The 18,843-nt window shown below is 53.2% G+C and overlaps 4 protein-coding genes across 4 annotated transcripts; 2 read left to right on the plus strand and 2 right to left on the minus strand.

Moving 5' to 3' along the window:
* Positions 1 to 254: 254 nt before the first annotated feature.
* Positions 255 to 2,708, plus strand: NIP1 (translation initiation factor eIF3 core subunit c; the record flags this gene model as incomplete). The annotated part of the gene is made up of 1 exon (XM_002552162.1): positions 255 to 2,708. One exon carries the CDS (start codon positions 255 to 257, stop codon positions 2,706 to 2,708), a length of 2,454 nt encoding a protein of 817 aa, XP_002552208.1.
* Positions 2,709 to 5,796: 3,088 nt separating this feature from the next.
* YOR1 (ATP-binding cassette transporter YOR1) lies at positions 5,797 to 10,257 on the minus strand (the record flags this gene model as incomplete). The annotated part of the gene is made up of 1 exon (XM_002552163.1): positions 5,797 to 10,257. One exon carries the CDS (start codon positions 10,255 to 10,257, stop codon positions 5,797 to 5,799), a length of 4,461 nt encoding a protein of 1,486 aa, XP_002552209.1.
* A 928-nt stretch (positions 10,258 to 11,185) lies between these two features.
* KLTH0B09746g (fungal specific transcription factor domain-containing protein) lies at positions 11,186 to 13,363 on the minus strand (the record flags this gene model as incomplete). The annotated part of the gene is made up of 1 exon (XM_002552164.1): positions 11,186 to 13,363. One exon carries the CDS (start codon positions 13,361 to 13,363, stop codon positions 11,186 to 11,188), a length of 2,178 nt encoding a protein of 725 aa, XP_002552210.1.
* Positions 13,364 to 15,534: 2,171 nt separating this feature from the next.
* Positions 15,535 to 18,813, plus strand: PSE1 (importin PSE1; the record flags this gene model as incomplete). Its single annotated transcript, XM_002552165.1, has 1 exon — positions 15,535 to 18,813. The coding sequence occupies one exon, from the start codon at positions 15,535 to 15,537 to the stop codon at positions 18,811 to 18,813; it is 3,279 nt and encodes a 1,092-aa protein (XP_002552211.1).
* Between the last annotated feature and the right edge of the window lie 30 nt (positions 18,814 to 18,843).

Raw genomic sequence — 18,843 nt, forward strand, 5'->3', positions numbered from 1 at the left:
GATCAATAAAAAGTCAATTGAGCTGAATCAATGCCACGCGTGCCGCATCACCTACACCATTCCCATGAAACTGTTCCCCAGCTTAAATCGGTACTGTCCAACGCTCGTTCCACGTGATACGAATAGATTCGAGTTTCTTCCTATAGTGAAAATTTTTTCAGGTAAGAAAAATGGCCATCTCTTCAAATTGTAGGACATCTCTTGACAAGATATAGTGTTAAAGAGGGCTAAAAGACAGAGAAATAAGCCTAAAAATGTCTCGGTTCTTTGCGAATAGTTATGATTACGAGAGCGGATCTTCGTCGTCCGAAGAAGACCTACTTTCCACGTCGGAGGAGGAGCTCATGAGCTCATCTTCGTCCGAGGAAGAACAAGCAAATGATTCTTTCTTTGACGAGTCCGAGTCCGAATCAGACGTCGACTCCGACGGTTCTGGCGACAGGCCGTATGGTCCTGATTGGTTTAAGAAGCCTGAGTTCAGAAAGGGCGGCTCTACTGGTGCCAACAAGTTTTTGAAGAACGCTGATTACTCTAATTCCGAGGATTCTGATGACGAGGGCAGGAAGGTGGTCAAGTCCGCCAAGGACAAGCTTTTGGACGAAATGCGCGGCGTTTACGACAAGATTGAGGACGCAGAGATGACCCAAGACTGGATTACAATTCTCGCCGAACTTGACAACATGACACGTTTGAGCACTAGAGCCCAGCAGCAAAACTACGGTGTCCCCAACATCTTCGTGAAGGTGCTAGCGCAAGTCGAGGATGCCGTCGCGGCAACCTCGCTCCAAGACATCAACAACAAGGCAGTGGCGCGTGCATACAACACCACAAAGCAGAGAGTTAGAAAGGTTGCTCGTGACTACGAGCAGGCTCTGTCTAGCTTCCGCGAGAACCCAGAAGCTCATGCTGATGACGAAGCCGTTCAAGACAATAACTCCGTGTCAACTTTTGCCCTGGCTGGCAAGAAGACCGCTGACTTGTCTTCTATGGCGACCGCATCTTCTGAGTCCGACTTCTTCACAGCGCTCCGCATTGTCATCGACTCCAGAGGTAAGAAGGGTACTGACTTCCAGGCACAGATCAAGACCTTGGAGGAATTGCTGGATATTGCCAAGAGCCCATACGAAACTATTCTTGCATACTTGAACCTCATCCCCATCAGATTCGACTCTTCCGCAACGCTTTCATACCAGCCTATAGACCAATGGAAAGCCTCTCAGCAAGATATCGCCAAGTTGTTCGATACCTTGGAAGACAGCATTGACGCTTATCACGTCTCCGAGTTGGCGCCTCACAACGACTTCATCGAGGAAGAGCCTCAGCCAAACGAGCAGGGCATCAAGCAGGTGTTGGGTTCCGTTTACTCTTTTGTTGAGAGACTTGATGAGGAGTTCAACAAGTCTTTGCTCAACACTGACCCTCACTCCAGCGACTTCTTGGACCGCTTGAAGGACGAGCAAGGCGTTTACAATTTGATTTTGAGATCGCAGTTGTACTTGGAGGCGACCAGCTCCGACAGCGAGTTGGAGAGACGTTTGGCCCGCGTGCTGACTAGAAGGTTTGACCACATCTACTTCAAATCTGTTAAGCTTGTGGAGGTTTCGGAGTCCAAGGCGTGGAAGAGCTTGCGTGAAGGCGCCAAGTCGAAGGTCACGCCTTTGGACGGCGAGGTGGACGAAAGTTACACCTTTGGTCTGATCGACACTTTGCATAAGATGCTATCAACTCAGAAGGACGGTGCTCAGCGCAGAAGGGCCGGTTTGTACCAAATTTACTTCTACGCCCTGAACAACCAGTTCGAGAAGGCCAAGCACATGTTGCTTTCTTCGCATATCCAATCATCTATCAACAACGCGGACGCCCCGTTGCAGATTCTGTTCAACAGAACTGTCGTACAACTGGGTCTCGCGGCCTTCAAGCTGTGCTTGATCGACGACTGTCATCAGATTCTGAACGAGGTCTCCACCAGCACACATTTGAGAGACATCTTGGGTCAACAAAGCTTGCAGAGAGTTGCCGCGAACAACGCGACCAACCCCGGCGGGGCGTCCAACGAGCAACTGTGCCTGCCATTCCACCAACACATAAACCTGGACTTGATCGACGTTGTGTTCATGACTTGTTCGCTGCTGATCGAGGTTCCTCACATGGCGGCGTTCTTCTCGGGCATCAAGGTCAAGAGAATCCCCTACTCCCAGAAGTCGATTCGTCGCGCGCTCGAGCACTACGACAAGTCCAGTTTCCAGGGCCCTCCAGAAACCCTGAGAGACCACGTGCTGTACGCTGCTAAGTCCATGCAGAGAGGAGACTGGGACAAGTCCGTCGAGTACCTGAAAAAGGTCCCTACCTGGTCGCTGCTGCCAAATACCGCCGAGGTGCTGACCAACCTGGCTCACAGAGTGCAGGTGGAGGCCTTGAGAACGTACATTTTCACATACAAGAGGTTCTACTCCAAGCTTTCGTTGTTGAAGCTGTCGCAGCTGTTCGGGCTGTCGCAGGAGACCGTGGTGGAGGTGGTGAGCGCGATCATCTCGCAGTACGACATCAAGGGCAGACTGGACGAGGAGTCCAAGTTCCTGGTGTTCGAGAAGGGTTACGAGATCACGAAGCTGGAGGAGGTGGCCGTGAAGCTGGCCAAGGAGACCAAGTACGTGAGCGAGCGTCTCAACGAGAAGAAGTACGTGGGGTCCTCGCGCAAGCAGGAGTAGGGAACGCAGCCCGGCGAAATGACGACGATCTTGTACATTATGTATATGGGGCCCGCCTGTATATTAAATAGTCACTAATTTTTTATCGTACCACGTCTTGAAGGGCGGACGCGCGCGCGCGCTCGCAAAGGAGCAGCTGTGGCAACGGAGTCAGCGGTGCCAGTGCTAGCGGCGCCAGCGCCAGAGGCTGCGTCTTGCGTGTGGGTCGGGTATCATCATCTTGTATACGCATGCTATATATTCTTACCTAAGCGCGGGCCTAGCTCAGCTGCGATTTCTTCACCGGACAGTACTTGTACTCCGGGTACACGTGATGGTGGTGCTGCTTTTCGATCTGCGAGAACTCGACGAAGCTGCGTTTGTACTCTTCGAGCTCCGTGTTCCACATGTGCGTGATGACCTGGGCGACCGCGGTCTGGTTGGAGAATCTCGGATCCACGAGGCGCGCAGCGCCCGTGACTGGGTCACGATCGTAGAAGTGCGCGTCCAGCACGTGCGCAACGACGTCCGCGTCCACGCCGCTCGGCGGCGTGAGCGCGTCGGAGCCGACCGCGGCGGGGGTCTCGGGCGTCAGCGCGGCGCCGGGCACGGCGCCAGCCGCGCGGTCACGTGCCACCGCCCGCAAAGCCGCCAGCAGCTCGCGCTCGCAGAGCTGCGGGTAGCGCTGGCCCAGCGCGCGGCACGCCTGCGTCACCGCCTCGCACACCTTGAGGATCGCGACCGCCTTCATGAGCGCGGACCGGTACAGCATGAAGCTGTTGAGCGGGCGCTTCATCTTGGCCTCGATGAACTCGTAGTACTTGTTCTTGCGGCGCCGGTCGTCGCTCTCGCGCAGCAGGCTGAGGTCGCGCAGCTCGAGCAGCAGGCAGTCCCACCGCGAGAGCACGGAGCCCTGCGCGGAGCTGTGCGTGAAGTCGTTGTAGCCGCTGCTAGTGCGCACCTCAACCGCGAGCGCCGCGCCGAAGTCCTGCACGGTGAGCCGCGGGAACTGCTTCTGCTGGTCGGGCAGCCGCGCGGCGGCCTGGTCGAGCCAGAGGCGCGCGTTGAGCGCGTGCAGGTCACATGACGTCAGGGCCGCGAGCTCTGCGTCGGAGCCGGCGTTCGAACCCGCGCCGCCGCACCCGTGCGCGGGCCGCTGGCGGCGCCGCCGCCGTTGCGCGCGATGCTCCAGCGCCATGATCTCGATCTTCTCGCGCACGTGCTGCTGCTCGAACAGCGCGAGCACGTCCAAGGCGAGCGCGCTGTCCACACGTCGGTCTTCTCGCGCAGCCGCGCGACGATCTGCGCGCGCCGCTGCGACGTCATGGGTGATATGCGCAGCCACGCGTGCCGGTTTTCCACGTGCCGCTTGCGCTGGTCGCACTGCATCGCCATCTGGGCGTGCGCGACGTACTTGTACACGGAGCCGCCGGCGCTCCACGACTTGGCGCGCGCGGGCTGCGCGGGGCGCTGTGGCCGGGCCTTCACGGGCCTGGAGCCGCGGCGCGCGCTGCGCGCCGCTGGCGCCGGCGCCGGGGTCGGAGACTCCGGCGACCGCACCTGTGTTAGCGGCATCGGTGGCGGAAGCGGCGGAGCCGCAACCAGTTCCGGCACGAGGTCCGAAACGAGGTCGGCGGCGAACTCGGCCGCGGGTGTGGTTTCGCGGCCTGCGTAGCCGGAGCCCATCAGGCCGTATTCCGCGGGGCCCGCGGGGCCTGCGGCGCCGGGGTCGGCCGCCGAGTCGAGCATGAAGTTCTTCTGGTCTAGATCGAGCGCCAGTGCGGGGCTAAAGCCGTCGATGTCCGCGTCCAGCCATGTGCTCGGGTCCGAGGCGCCGCGCGCCGCGTTCTCGAACTGGAAGGGCGCGTCCCACTGCGGCTCCTGGGGTTCGAACGCGGGCTCGAAGCCCGCGTTCCACGAATTCGGAGGGAACTCAGATTTCACGTCGAACATGACGTGCGTGTGTGTGCGTGGGTGAGTGAGTGCGGGGTGTGGGTGTGGGTGTGGGTGTGGGTGTGAGGGTATTCGCGCGCGTTCTCTGCTGTGTGTATGCTTGCGTTTGCCGCTGCAATAGTTTCCCTGGTGCCTTGTTCTGCGCTCGCGGGGGCAGTCCCTTGTCGGAGCTCCACTCTGACGTCCACCGCCTGCCGCCCGCGCTACCCCAACGTTTTATAGTCGCGCGGCGGACGGCGCGTTGTCCACGCGCGTGTTCGTACCGGTCCCCCGCGCGTTGTCGCGGCTGCGGAAGCCACGAGCTCGCGCGTGCCCGCTTGCGACTTCGCGCCGTCCGTCGAGGCCCCTGGAGCGAGCGACGGCACAGAGCAACACTAGCCGGCAACGCGAGCCGCTGCTGCTGCCGACGCTGGCGCCAGACAGCGCCCCAGGCGCGCTGCATATCAGGCGATTTCGGGCCCGCGGAATGGCCGTACCCGGCAGCAACAATACCAAAGAATTAGCCGTCCGCGCACGTCACATGCGCCTGCACGCGGGGAGGAAGGGGCGCCGCCCGCGGGGTTAACGCGGGGGGTGCATGTCGGTGTACGGGGAAGCACTCCCGGACTTAAGAATGTGTGGTGCGCCGACGCCTAGACGGCTCCGCGCGCGGCGAAGTAAACGAGACTCGCGAGGCATCAACATTGTTATTGGCTGCAATTTGCGGTTAGCAATTAAAAGTCTATTATTTACATAGGTAAGAGAAAGAGGGGGGAGGCATATTTTTAGCGCAAGTTTGCAGTGCCGGTTAATACTTCCGACGCACTCCTGCGCGCCGTCTGGGAGATCGGGCGGCAGAGCTTTGCTGGGAAAAAGCGAAGGGCGCACGACTGCAATAGGCAGCCACATCCGTGGCCGCAAGCAGAAGAAGCAGGCCCGCGGATCACGCAGTCCGTGCAGTTCACACGGCGCAAGCGGCGCGAGCGGCGCAGCGGAGGTCCGGTTAACCCTGCTTGCTACGCGCGATGTGCAGAAGACGTCGCAGTCGCAGTCGCAGAGCACGGCAGTCGTGGGGCACGGAGGTGTTGGGGCACACGCGGATCACGGCGGACGCGAAGCGGAGCCGGAGCGGAGCTGGAGGCGGCGGCGGGAGTGCGCGCGGATGATTCACGGCGCACTAGTGGTGGCGGGTGTTGAAGTCGTCGCGCGTGATTCCGGAACGGTCACACATCTCCGTGAAGACGCCGCCGCGCGCATACAGCGCGGCTGGCGTGTCGAACTCGCAGACGCGCCCCTGGTCCAGCACCAGAATGCGGTCGTAGTCCAGAATGGTGTTCAAACGGTGCGCGATGCACAGAATGGTGCAGTTCGAGAAGGCCTCGACAATGCGGGTCTGGATCTTGGCATCCGTCTCGTAGTCCACGGAGGAGGTGGCCTCGTCCAGAATGAGGATCTTCGACTGGCGCACCAGCGCGCGGGTCAGCGCCAGCAGCTGGCGCTCACCCAGCGAGAAGTTGGTGCCGTCCTCCTCGACCTCCTGCTGCAGGTGGAACTTGTGCATGTTGCTGAGCGAGCCGGCGTTCTCGTGGGTCTGGGCGCGCACGGTGGCGAGGCTCTCCGCGGGGATGGCGCCGCCGCGCACCAGCGCGTGCCACAGCTCGTCGTCCGTGCGCTCGTGGAATGGGTCCAGGTTCTTGCGCACGTCGCCCTTGAACATGACCGGATCCTGCGGGATGATCGACAGCTTGCTCCGCAGGTCGTAGAGACCGAGGGTCGAGATGTCGACGCCGTCGATGGTGATGGAACCGTCGTGCAGCTCGCACATGCGGTACAGCGCGCTCATGATGGTCGACTTACCCGCACCCGTGCGGCCGCAGATGCCGATCTTCTCGCCGGCGGCGACGTGCAGGGTGACGTCCTTCAGCACGAGCGGCAGGCCGGGGCGGTAGGCCAGGCTTACGTGGTCGAACTCAATGCGGCCGTCGGTCGGCCACTCGGCCGGCGGACTCATTTCGGGCCGGCGGTACGCGGCCTCCAGCGGCAGCTCCGTGGCGTACGATATCAGCCGCTCCGTGCTGTTCATGTCGTTCTCGCCCTGCGTCATCGCACGCAGAAGCATGTTCAGGAGGCCGGGCAACTGCAGCACGTACGTCAGCAGCACTCCGACCGACGCGGCGGAGATGTGGAACTGGCGCGTCACACACAGCAGCGTGACGATCAGCGCGAAAGCCATCGCGATCATGTCCAGCGCGATCGCCACCCAACGCTGTATCGCCACGACCAGGTAGCCGGCTTCGTTCATCTTGTTGGTCAGGAAGTCGGACTTCGTGAGGAAGCGGCGCTCGCCGCGGTACGCGCGGATCGTGTCCATGCCGCCCAGCACCTCGTTGAAGTTGTTGAACACGTGCGACCGCTGCACCGCCTCCAGCCGCTTGATCTCACGACTCGAGCTCTGGTAGTGGTCCGCGACGCCGACAAACACAAGCATCAGGAACGGCACCGCGATCGCGAACCACGGCAGGTAGATGATGCACATCACTATGACGCCCACGATGTTCGACAGCTGGAACACGAACAGACGCACACTCTCCGTCAGCTCCGTGTCCACGGTGTCCGTGTCCTTGGTGAAGCGGTTGAGCACCCGCCCGATGGGCGTGGTGTCCAGGAACGACATGGGTGTGTGCAGCAGCCTCTGAACGGCCTTCAGGTTGAGTCGCTTGGCGGCGCTCAGCCCGATGTAGCAGATCAGCGAGAACTGCGAGGTGGTGACAAAGTAGTTGAAAAACACAAAGAACGTGTACATGCCCATATAGAAGGGCGTCTTCTTGTGCTTGAACTTGTTCTCCGTCCAGAACGACAGCCACACCGACGAGAACAGCAGCGAGAACGTGCTCACTGCCAGCAGCATGAGGTAGATCGGCAGCATTAAAAATCCCTTTTTGCCGACACCAGCGGTGATGTACTGCTGATAAACCTTGTAGCTGATGGAGTTCACAGCGCGCTCCTCCTTGGAGGTCAGACGGCCGTCGGGCGCTACGCCCTTCTGTTCGTCTTGAAGCTGGGACCGTTTGCTCACTTGCTTCTTGAGCTCAGAGGCCTCGAGCTCGCTTTGACGAGAGTCGATTTCGGGGCGGACTGGCTGAGCGCCCGCACCCGCCTCTTGTCTTTTCTCTTCTTCGACCTCGCCTGGCTTCTTCTCGGATTCGGAGTGGTTCGAGTACTGCATGAGATTCACGAACCCAGGCTTCCTTTTCTTCAATTCCTCAACAGACCCAACATCAACGCTGCCGTCGAGATCGATATAGATAACCTTGGAAGCCCTAGCGATCAGACTGAGCTGGTGAGTCGCCAGAACCCTGGTGCTCCCTTCCAGCTTGCCCATCAAACACTCGTCCATGATGTGCTTACCCACACGGGCGTCAACAGCACTCAAAACGTCGTCAAATAGGTAGATGTCTTTTTTCTTGTATACTGCACGAGCGAGGTTGATACGCGCTTTTTGGCCACCAGAAAGTGTGATACCACGCTCTCCAATCTCAGTGCGGTCTCCCGCCGGCAGCAGTTCAAGGTCGGCTTGTAGTGAGCACACCCTGATGATTTCGTTGTAACGAGCTTCGTTATAAGGAGAACCAAACAGAATATTGTCTCTGACAGTGGCGTTTTGGATCCAAGGGTACCCACACAACAGCATGGTGCCGTCCTTATAAATATCGCCCCCAGTTTTCTTCATAAATCCTGAGAGGGCATAGAGCAGGGAAGACTTACCTGTACCAACAGAGCCAGTGACTATGACTAGTTCACCTTTAGTAATTTGGATGTTCAGGTTGTCAAACCCCTTAAACGTAACATTTGGCGCTTTCTTGGAGTCAGCTGTCGAATCTGAATCATTCGTCTTTACTTCATGTGCATTGTGCTTTTTATCCTTACGATTTTTCTTGTCGTCCTCTGCTTGCTTCGCCTTGGCCACGTCCTTGGCCTCTTCGACTTCGAAGTTCTCCCATTGGAAAGACGCATTGACTAACTTCAAGGCGTGCTTTTCGTCGTCCATTGGCAAGCATGTCTTTTCAATGTCCTGATCTTCTTCGCCGGCTTCCAAAATTTCCTGAACACGATTTAGTGCAATTGACCCATCAACACCAGTGCCTAAAGCCATGGGCAAAAAGAACATTTGGATACTCAGCACTTGGAAAAGGGAAAGAGAGGAGAATATGTCGGCAGGGTTTCTGCCGTTGTTGTTCACTTTGTACATTACCAAAAAGGTGACCATTGAGGCCAAACTGGGCAAACATACAGCCAGCGCGGTCACGAAGTTTCTCGTGAACTGCATTATCCTTGTCTGGCGGATTTCTAAAGTACGAACGTCGTTAACGTTCTTCTCATAGGCATCTTCCCAAGCATAGAATTTGATCATCTTCATACTGTTCATAATTTCGCGCATGAGTGTGACTCTGGCGTCCGTGAACTGGTTTGTGGTTTTCCTCACATTGATCATCCTTTTGAAGGCATAAGCAGATCCAACCATCGCTGCGGCGAAGATGCCAACACCCACCAGCGCAACTGGGCCTAGGTTGACAATCAACTGGACAATACAGATGATTACGGCAACGAAGAAGGCACCGAGCAGAGGCTGGAACATGATGGCAAGCTCCAAACGAGACAAGTCCGTGGACATGACCGAGGTGATCTTTCCGTTAGGGAACTTGTGCTTGGAGTATCCTGAAAGCTTGAAAGATTTGTTTAGAATGGCCTTGATGAGAATGGATTTGACCTGCACACCCGTGAGCTGCGCAAGATGGAACGAGTGGTTCAGAAGAATTGCATTGAGCAACATCATAATACTAGCACCAATCGCGTAGCCGACACCAGCGTTGACTTTCAAGCCAGGCACTAATGCTTTCTCCTCCACAAATCTAATTAAACGTTTGGTGACCATAGGAATGAACGCCGAGGTCGCGTTCGAAAGCGACATTGCAATAAGCGCGAAGAAATACTGCAACTTGAAAGTGCGCAGAAGCGCTTTGAAAAGTGCGTGCTTCGAGAGAGTAGTGTTTTCGCGTACATCCTCCGGCGAGGCTTCTGGGTGCTCTTGGGCGTAGTTCTGGCGCGCAATCTCGGTGTAGTGGTCCATGTATTTGGTGAAAGTCGCGTATATGGCTTCGATGGATATGCGGTTATCCATGGCCCACAGATCATTGGGTTGCAACGTACGCTTGTATCCAATACGGATAATAGGGAACACCCACCAGAAAAACGCGTAGTAGATTGGGTTAGTGTGGTACAGCGGGTACGTTTTGCGCTCCTCGGGCAGGGGGATCTGGGGAATTTTGCGCGTGTGCAGCAGGCTGAAGAGACGTTTCTGAGGGTAGATCTCGGAGTCTGTTACACGCTCCAAGTCGTCGCTGTTGAGAAACGTCTCCGGTCTGTTCTGGTCCACTGTGCTAGACGCCACGCTGCTCGCGTCGGCGGCCTCTGCGGCGACGCCGGCGTCAATGGCTGCGCCAACGCCCGCGGTGTCGCCCGCTCCCGCGCCGGTCTCGGCAGCTAACTTGCGAGCCTGCGGCGCGTTGTGTGCGTGGATGGAGATGACATGATCTTTCTCGGAGCCGCTGTCTGACGACGTGCTAGTGGAGGAAATCATACGTGCGGGGCCAAAATGCGATGAGCTCCGGAGTTTGCGCTGTGCGCGTGTTGTGAGATGCCTGGCGTGTGCGACGCTGGCCGGCCTGTTTGCAGCTAAACGCGGTAGTCCGTCGCGTAAACGCAGTCTATCGCTGGGGTAGCCTTCTGAAGTCTGAAGTTGACAACAATCGGCGATTCCAAGGCTTTTTGCTTTCTTCCTGGAACTCCAATTGTGAAGCTAGTGTTGGGGTAAATAGAGCGATGCCCAAGTCTCTGGCGCGCTGAACGTACCAACTTAAACTTCTCTAGCTCGCTGACCTGTGTTCTAAAACACACTGGTATTCTGGCGCTAGTGAAAAAGTGTTCTTCAAACTTTAATCTTGCTCCTGGCCTTATCTCTTCTCACCTGCGGCTTCGGTCCTCTGCGCCAGACTTCTTTATATTGCCTTGATGTTTGCCACTCTTGCCTTTTCCGCCATTGTTTTCGTACGAGGCATCAAAGATCTCGTGCGTAAGGTATCCGCTTACCTCCGCTGCCCCCGCCCCTTCCGCGGAGCAATTTAGCCACTCTATTTCTAAGCAGTACATGGATGAGTAACGGCCGTCCCCCTTCCAAACATGGCGCTAAAGGGTTTCAGGTGTACGAGTCAGATATCTGCGCAGCAAAAAGGCCAAGAATAGCCAAGTGAGAAACGAATCTTCGCACCGCACAGGCGCACGGAAGCCCGATAAAATGCAGGGGGATGACAAGTATCCTCTGAGGTTGGCGTCGCTAGTGAGAAGAAAAAGAAGTGCGGTCAGGTGACTGGAAGGTGTTAAGACTCGCTGCAGGCGCTGAGTCAGATACTGAGTCACAGGCTGGGAGGTGTTTACATAAGTGCGAGTAGCCCTGGAAACGGAGCGGCGGGAGCTTGGAAGCCATCTTGCTGGCTGGCGGCAGCGCGGTGTCACAAGCCGAACATGTTGGCATCCAGGCCGAAAAATTCCATATTGTCAACGCCGCTGAAGGGATTCATGCTGGGCGAGTTCATCTCGCGGTCCGGCGTGGTTGCGATGTCGCTCGCGCTGTACTGGAGGCAATCGTGCTGGGCGGGCGTAAGTTGGACGTTCCGGCCGAAACGCGCGGAGAAAGTCTTGCGCAGCACGTTGATCATGTGCTTGAAATTGTTCTGCAGGTTCGGAGAGGGAAGAGCGTTCTGCCGGTGCGCCTGGGTGCAGGGGCCGACCACGGCGTCTATGGAGTCGTAGCGAGTGAAGAAGTCGCACTGCACGTGAGCCATGAGGCGGACGTCGTGCTCGAACTCCTGCGGGTCGTCCTGCTTGGAAAGCGTGTAGACGAAGACCTCGAAGAAGGCCATGCTGATGGTCCACTGGAAGGGCTTGAAGTAGCCGTTCATGTCGGGCTCGAACGTTTCGGCCACCAGCGACAGCGCGTGGCGCGCGGTGCGGACGCTTTCGTAGAACGGCGTCTCGCTGTACTCTCCGTTCTCCTTCAGGTAGACCTGGGTCTTGAACAGGGCCTTCTGGATAAACATTAGGTTCATGTAGAACAGAAAATGGATGCTGTAGATCAGTACCTGAGTCATGGTGGGCGGGAGGTTGCTGACCTTGAAGAGGTCTGCGATCACCGCCTTCTTGACGGGGCTGAGAGGCCTCACTCCGTCCGGCAGAGATAGCCTGAAGCTTTCCATCTCGGTCAGCAGCGCTTGCGCGCTGGCCAAGTGCTTCTTAAGGTTGATTGCTGTCGAGGGCGCGTAGAGCTGGCTATAAACGCGGGACGCGACGCGGACCAATCTGAAAATGTGGAATCCACCGTATAGGTCAAACCCGGTTTCCTTCACCACAAGGTGAAGCAGTTTCTTGGCAAACGAGAGCTCGCACGTCGGAGGGTTGGCAGACGTCCCCGCGCACACCTCCGCGAGAAGCCCCAGATAAGTGCCGCAGTTGGGGAAGCTCGTGGTTGTATCGTAGTTGGCCACGACAGGGGGCCGGCCGAGGATCATGGAAAGCTTGAGGTCGAAGTACCGACAAAGCCCCCACATTTTCCTTCGCTTTTCGTCCTCTGCAATGTCCAGGCCCTCGTACGTAATTTCTGCGTGAAGGCCCAAGTCCTGGGCCAGCCGGATAGCCAGGGTTACCATAATATAGGACGCATGAAGAGCACCTGTAAAATCTGTGTACGCGAGCAGCGCAAGCATCGCCTGCAACGTGAGGATGCCCTCGGGCATAATAGAAACCTGGTGGTAGTAGAAAAGGGCATTGGATATAAAGTTGTCTTCCATCTCAACGAGCGCTTCAAGGTTTTGCATTGTTTCCATGACCTCGCTGGACATCCCTTCGATGGGAGTCTTCGAACTGTGCTGCTGGAAGTGACACACCAACGCGAGAGCGACATTAAGAACAATATGTTTCGAGGCTTTGAGAGACTTTGCTTCGCCTTCCAAAAGTTCCTTGAAGAGCGCCTGGATTCCATCTAGAAACGCAAAGGACATTGCGTGTAGTCTCGACTTTTCGAACACCTGAATGAGGGCCTCAAGAACCGCGAGTTCCGGCCGAGGCTGCAGTGCAATGGGCAGAGGAAAAAGGCTCTCGCTTTTCTTGCTTTGTAAAAACTGCGAGTACCAGTTGCCCAGATACCCAATTTCTTCCTCGCAGTTGATGCTCTTTGACCTTATCCACTCCAGGCCTTTTGGTGTAAGAATGGCATACGAAGAAAATACGCCGAAATCCCCAAAGTATGCAAAGTTTGGGACTTCTTTAAGACTGAAGTTCTCTGCGTATTTAAGTGCGCCGGACGATTCATCTGCCTCTGACTTCGAACCTTGTGGTTTTCCCCTGCTGTTGACTTGAAGCACTACGTTTGCCAGCAAGTCAAGAGAACTGACTCTCTGCAAAGAGATGCTTGTAGGTCTGCGTTTGGAGGCCCATGCTTTCCCTGAAGACCTTGCTCGCCTTTTCCGCCTTTTCTCCTGTAGAGAAGCGCTCAGAGAGTTGGACCGTAGCTGCTCCGCTAGTCCTACCACTTCTTTCTCGAGCGATTCAATCTTCTCTAGAATTCTCTTAAATTCATTGGCCTTATTAGCTTTTGTTCCTAAAGATGGGCTTTTCTCCATAACGTTGCTCATGTCTTCTGCTGATTGGCGGGCGGGGTTGAGTCATATATAGCAGGCCTGCGGTTCAAGTCTGTAGCTAAAGCTCAATCCGCCTTAGTAATCACGTGCGCGACAACATCAATTAAGTTTTCGTTAAAAATCCTGGAGAGACTTGAAAAATGGCGGAATTTTTAGAGGTCTCAGGGTCCACTTTTTTTATAGCAGCAGATACATATCCCTGTGCCTCAGAATGCTGGATGCATGTACAGAAACTATTCTGGTATTTGAGTCAATGATAAGTGACGTTCAAATATCACCCTTCATACAAAGGAGCGCTATTGGTAGAGCGAGATTTTGATAAAAATTTGATATCACGAAAAATGCAGAACCCTAGCTCTTGCAGTGAAAATTAAACGTTGGCGAAATAGTTAGGCTAGTTCCTTCCACGATACCAAGCTCAAAACAATAGACCGTTTGTCACCCCGATTATATTGAGAATTTCGAGACGAAACTAACTTGACAGGATCACTGCTGCGGGGTTAACAGCCGAACCTCCCTGGATAAGAAATGACGCCGTGAAAGGCACGGCTCAAAGATCTCCCTCATTACTCATTGTTTTAAAAGTCTTTGTGTTCAGAGGCAGCTCAAAACTATGTTTGGGCTCAATTTGCAGCCGTGCACGCAGGCCGCAGATTTTATGTATGTTTACTAGGGTGCCCAAGCTTTCATAACGCGGGGCTTGAGATTATAAACCGACGCGAGCGAGTTGTTGCTTTTGAATAAAACTCCTTATTCTTCGCTGTTTTCTGAGGTCGGGTGGGCTCATCTGCGATGGAGGTTTTGGATCTCAATACCTTCTCCAAAAAACTGTCATTGAATTTGGCGGTAAAGAATAACATCTGCGACTTTGGTGGCTCAATTAATGAATAGCAGGCCCCAAGCTTGTGATTCTCATTGAATTGATACATCAATAGGTTCCGACTTTTGCTTTTGCGTATAGCAACGCTTCACTTTCCTCACACTCTGCCAACTGCCCAATAAACAGTGCAGTTGGCAGCAACAGGTTCACGAACCGTATAGCAACACTCAAGATAATATCCTGCCTGAGCCTTCAATTGATAATGCCAAGGACGTGACGAAAACACGGAACGCTAAGAAGCTTTGACAGTCGGGTCAACAATTGACAGCAAAATACTAACCGCTAGGTTTTGCAAAGGTGCACAAATCTTACAGCGTCAAATTTGCAGTTCTCCAGTTCCCCTCCTCCTTGAGCATATAGCAAGACCGGTGACTGCAAAGACCGTGCTTCTCAATGATCTCTTGTACAAGAAAGAAAACAATTCTTCCAGAGGTTCGCACACATGCGCTGATTGCTCAAGCTTTTGATACATGCGCCCAGTTCGAAGAAACCAGAAGGGCAATACTTCGAGGTTTTAAGCGCCAAAAACCGTTTACTGCTTCCCTTGTACGAATCCAAGAACGTTGTAGAAAAGCGTAAATCGTTGTCATAACCCTCGGGTCGTACGGAAAGGAGGCAAGTCTACCGGTATTAAGAAGAGATCTTATATCTGCTTTTTAAAGTCTCGAACACAGAAAAAGTGCGCGCGTTCTCATAGCGAAGGGTATTTTGAAATGAGCGTAGAGGACCCATAAAACCAAAATTAGGCAATGTCAAAAACTAATTGTCTTGTCAATAGAGTACGCAGAAATTTTAAACCAAACTTTCTTAAGCTACTACAGGTAAATCTCGTAAACACTCAAGCGGCTCAGAAAGACGCAGGTAACTTCTTCAGGAAATTGCTCCGCCCGCTGATTCGCCCATACAATTGATGAACGAAGTAGAGGGATAATAGTAGCAGTATTGCCTCCAACCGCCGAGAATCTCGACACAGAACATTACTCTATATCAAATGCCTGGACCAATCACCCTGTTTCAAAGCTCGTGTCCTTGAAAACCTTCTTCCACAGCTCCTTTGATGGGAAGCGATTACTGCGGATCGAAGGACGGTGTGGGACTTGTCTGTTCGTGGTTAGTGACATACTTTCTGAAAACTTTTCTCTACGTAGTGTTATGTATATGAATTTATTGGATCATAGCCATTCCAAAAAAGCATCACACAGAGAAACTTCTGGCGAGAACACTCGAGCTGAGCTTGGGGAACTTAATTTGAGGGCTCATACTGTACTCTATTAGACGTGGATCCATGTCAGCGCTTCCAGATGAGGTGAACACCACCTTGGTGAACGTACTGCACGGGTTCTCTTCACCTGATAACGGAATCCGTGCAGCAGCAGAGGAAACTCTCAATAAAGACTGGATTACTCCAGATAACATTGAAGTGCTTTTGATCTTCCTCTCGGAGCAGGCGGCATACTCTCCGGAGCCAACTCTTGCAGCGTTATCAGCCGTTCTTTTCCGAAAACTAGCTTTAAGAGCGCCTCCATCCTCAAAGACTGTCATTATTGCCAAGAACATCACGCACATCAGCGAGAGCGCACTTAACCAGATACGTGAAACGCTACTGAAGGGATTTGTCACCGAAAGACAAGGAGGAATCAGACACAAGCTGTCTGATGCCATTGCTGAATGTGCTCAGGAAGACTTGCCTGAATGGCCTGCCTTATTGCAAGGCTTGTTCGAGGCCATCAAAAATCCAGATGCAAACTTCCGCGAATCCAGCTTTAGAATTTTTACATCTGTGCCACATCTTATCAATGCAGTTGATATCAACAGTGTGCTTCCAATTTTTGAAGCTGGTTTTACTGATTCCGATGACAATGTTAAGGTCGCTGCGGTGACCGCATTCGTAGGTTACTTTAAGCAGCTACCAAAACAGCACTGGGCGAAACTTGGCATTCTGTTGCCTAGCTTATTAAACAGTCTTCCAAACTTTTTAGACGGTGGTAAAGATGATGCTTTGGCATCGGTTTTCGAGTCCCTCATAGAGCTGGTTGAGCTAGCACCTAAGTTGTTCAAAAATATGTTTGACCAAATGATACAGTTCACTGATATTGTTATAAAGAACAAGGACTTGGAGACCTCGGCTAGAACCACAGCACTGGAATTGCTTACGGCCTTCAGCGAAAGTGCTCCGCAGATGTGCAAATCCACTCCTAGCTATGCCCAGTCATTGATAATGAACACGCTGCTAATGATGACTGAAGTTTCAATCGACGACGACCAAGCCTCTGACTGGCATGACTCAGACGATACAGAGGAGGACGACGAAGAAGTTACCTACGACCATGCACGTCAAGCTTTGGATCGTGTTTCCTTAAAGCTTGGGGGCAAATACCTTGCTCCTCCTTTGTTTCAATACTTGCAACAAATGGTTTCGTCTTCTGAATGGAGAGAAAGGTTTGGTGCTTTAATGGCTCTATCCTCAGCCGCGGAAGGCTGCAGAGATGTGCTTATTGGCGAGATTCCTAAAATCTTGGACATGATTGTGCCTCTCATCAACGACCCCCACCCTAGAGTTCAATATGGTTGCTGTAACGCGCTGGGCCAGATATCAACTGATTTTGCTCCACTGATACAGAGAACGTCTCATGAAAGGATTTTGCCTCCTTTGATTTCTAAGTTAACTCCTCAATCGGTCGACAGAGTTCAAACTCACGCAGCAGCAGCTCTGGTCAACTTTTCGGAGCACGCCACCCAAACCATTTTGGAGCCTTATCTGGATGATTTATTAACTAACCTTCTAACGCTGCTACAAAGTACCAAATTCTATGTTCAAGAGCAAGCGCTCACTACTATAGCTTTTATTGCGGAAGCAGCTGAGAAAAAGTTCATCAAATATTATGATACCTTGATGCCGCTTTTGATTAACGTGCTGAAAACAGACACCGGTAATGCTAACAGGCTTTTGAAGGGAAAGTGCATTGAATGTTCTACTCTGATAGCTTTGGCCGTGGGCAAGGAAAAATTCCTTACACAATCTCAGGAGTTGATAGAACTCTTTATTGCATATCAAAATCAAGGCATAGACGATGACGATCCCATGAAGTCGTATCTCGAGCATGGCTGGAGTAGAATTTGCAGAATATTGAGAGAAGACTTCGTGCCCTTATTGCCTGTGGTGATACCCCCATTACTTGAAACTGCTAAAGCTACGCAAGATGTCAGCCTCATTGAAGAGGAAGATGCTGCAAACTTCCAGCAGTATTCTGATTGGGACGTTGTTCAGATTCAAGGCAAGCATATCGCTATCCATACCTCTATTCTGGATGACAAAGTCTCAGCCATGGAGCTGCTCCAGGTCTACACTACTATCCTGAAAAACTTCTTCGCCGTCTACGTGCCAGAGATCATGAAAGAGATTGCGGTACCATCGATTGACTTCTACTTACACGATGGTGTGAGAGCAACTGGCGCAGGATTGATCCCTGTCTTACTATCTGCTCTTGTCTCGGCCACTGGTGTGCAGAACAGTGATGTTCTTCAACTTTGGCATTTGGCTTCCACCAAGCTGTTGAATGGAATAATCTCAGAACCAATGCCCGAGATTACTCAAATTTACCACACGGCTTTAGTCGATGGTTTGGCCATTATGGGTGAAAACAGCTTGAGCGACGAGCAGTTGCTGCAGTATACTAAGGGCTTGTCGGCCAATTTATCAGATATTTACGAGCGTGTCAAGCAACGCCGCAATCAAGAAGACGAATATAACGAGGATGTTGATGACGATTTTGAAGATTACACAGATGAGGATTTACTCGATGACATCAACAAATCGTTGGCGGCTGTTTTCAAATCAACGGGTGGAAGATACTTAAACCAGTTCCAAACTTTGTGGCCACTTGTCGTCACCTATCTCAGAGACGGCGAGGTCATCTTGACCTTATTTGCACTATGTGCTATTGGGGACATGATTGAGACAGCTGGCCCTGCTACAGAAGTGTACAAGGACAGTTTCATCAACGAAGTGAAGGAATATCTTGTCTCACCCGAAGCTTCTATTCGTCAAGCAGCTGCCTATGTGATCGGTGTGTGCGCACAGCACAGTCGTGACGTTTATGCACAGGAGTGTTCGCAGTCACTGGATACCTTAGTTCGTGTGATTTCTATTCCTGATGCCAAATCTGAGGAGAATGTTACCTCCACTGAAAATGCAAGTGCTGCTATTGCCAAGATTTTGCACAGTTATGGTCCTAATGTTCCAAACTTCGACAACTACGTTTCCAACTGGCTCAAAACTTTCCCCATTGTTCAGGATGAAGAAGCAGCAGCTTTTAATTATAGATTCTTGGCTCATTTGATTGATTCCAATTCCCCAGCGGTTCATAACTCTGCTGCCATTCCTCATATTTTAGACTCCGTTGTACAAGCTTTGCATCACAAATCATTGGTCGGGAAAAATGCAAGTGCAGTCGTTGAGTCTACCAAAAAACTCCTGGGCACACTGCCCCAAAGCGAGGCTATGAACCTTTTTCAGCGGTATCCTTCTGACGTCGTCCAGGAAGTTCAGCACTGGTTTGCCTGAGATGCTCCCACTTTCCTGTTTTACCCCTTT

The sequence above is a fragment of the Lachancea thermotolerans genome (genome assembly GCF_000142805.1).
Source record: "Lachancea thermotolerans CBS 6340 chromosome B complete sequence".
NCBI classification, from domain to species: Eukaryota; Fungi; Ascomycota; class Saccharomycetes; order Saccharomycetales; family Saccharomycetaceae; genus Lachancea; species Lachancea thermotolerans.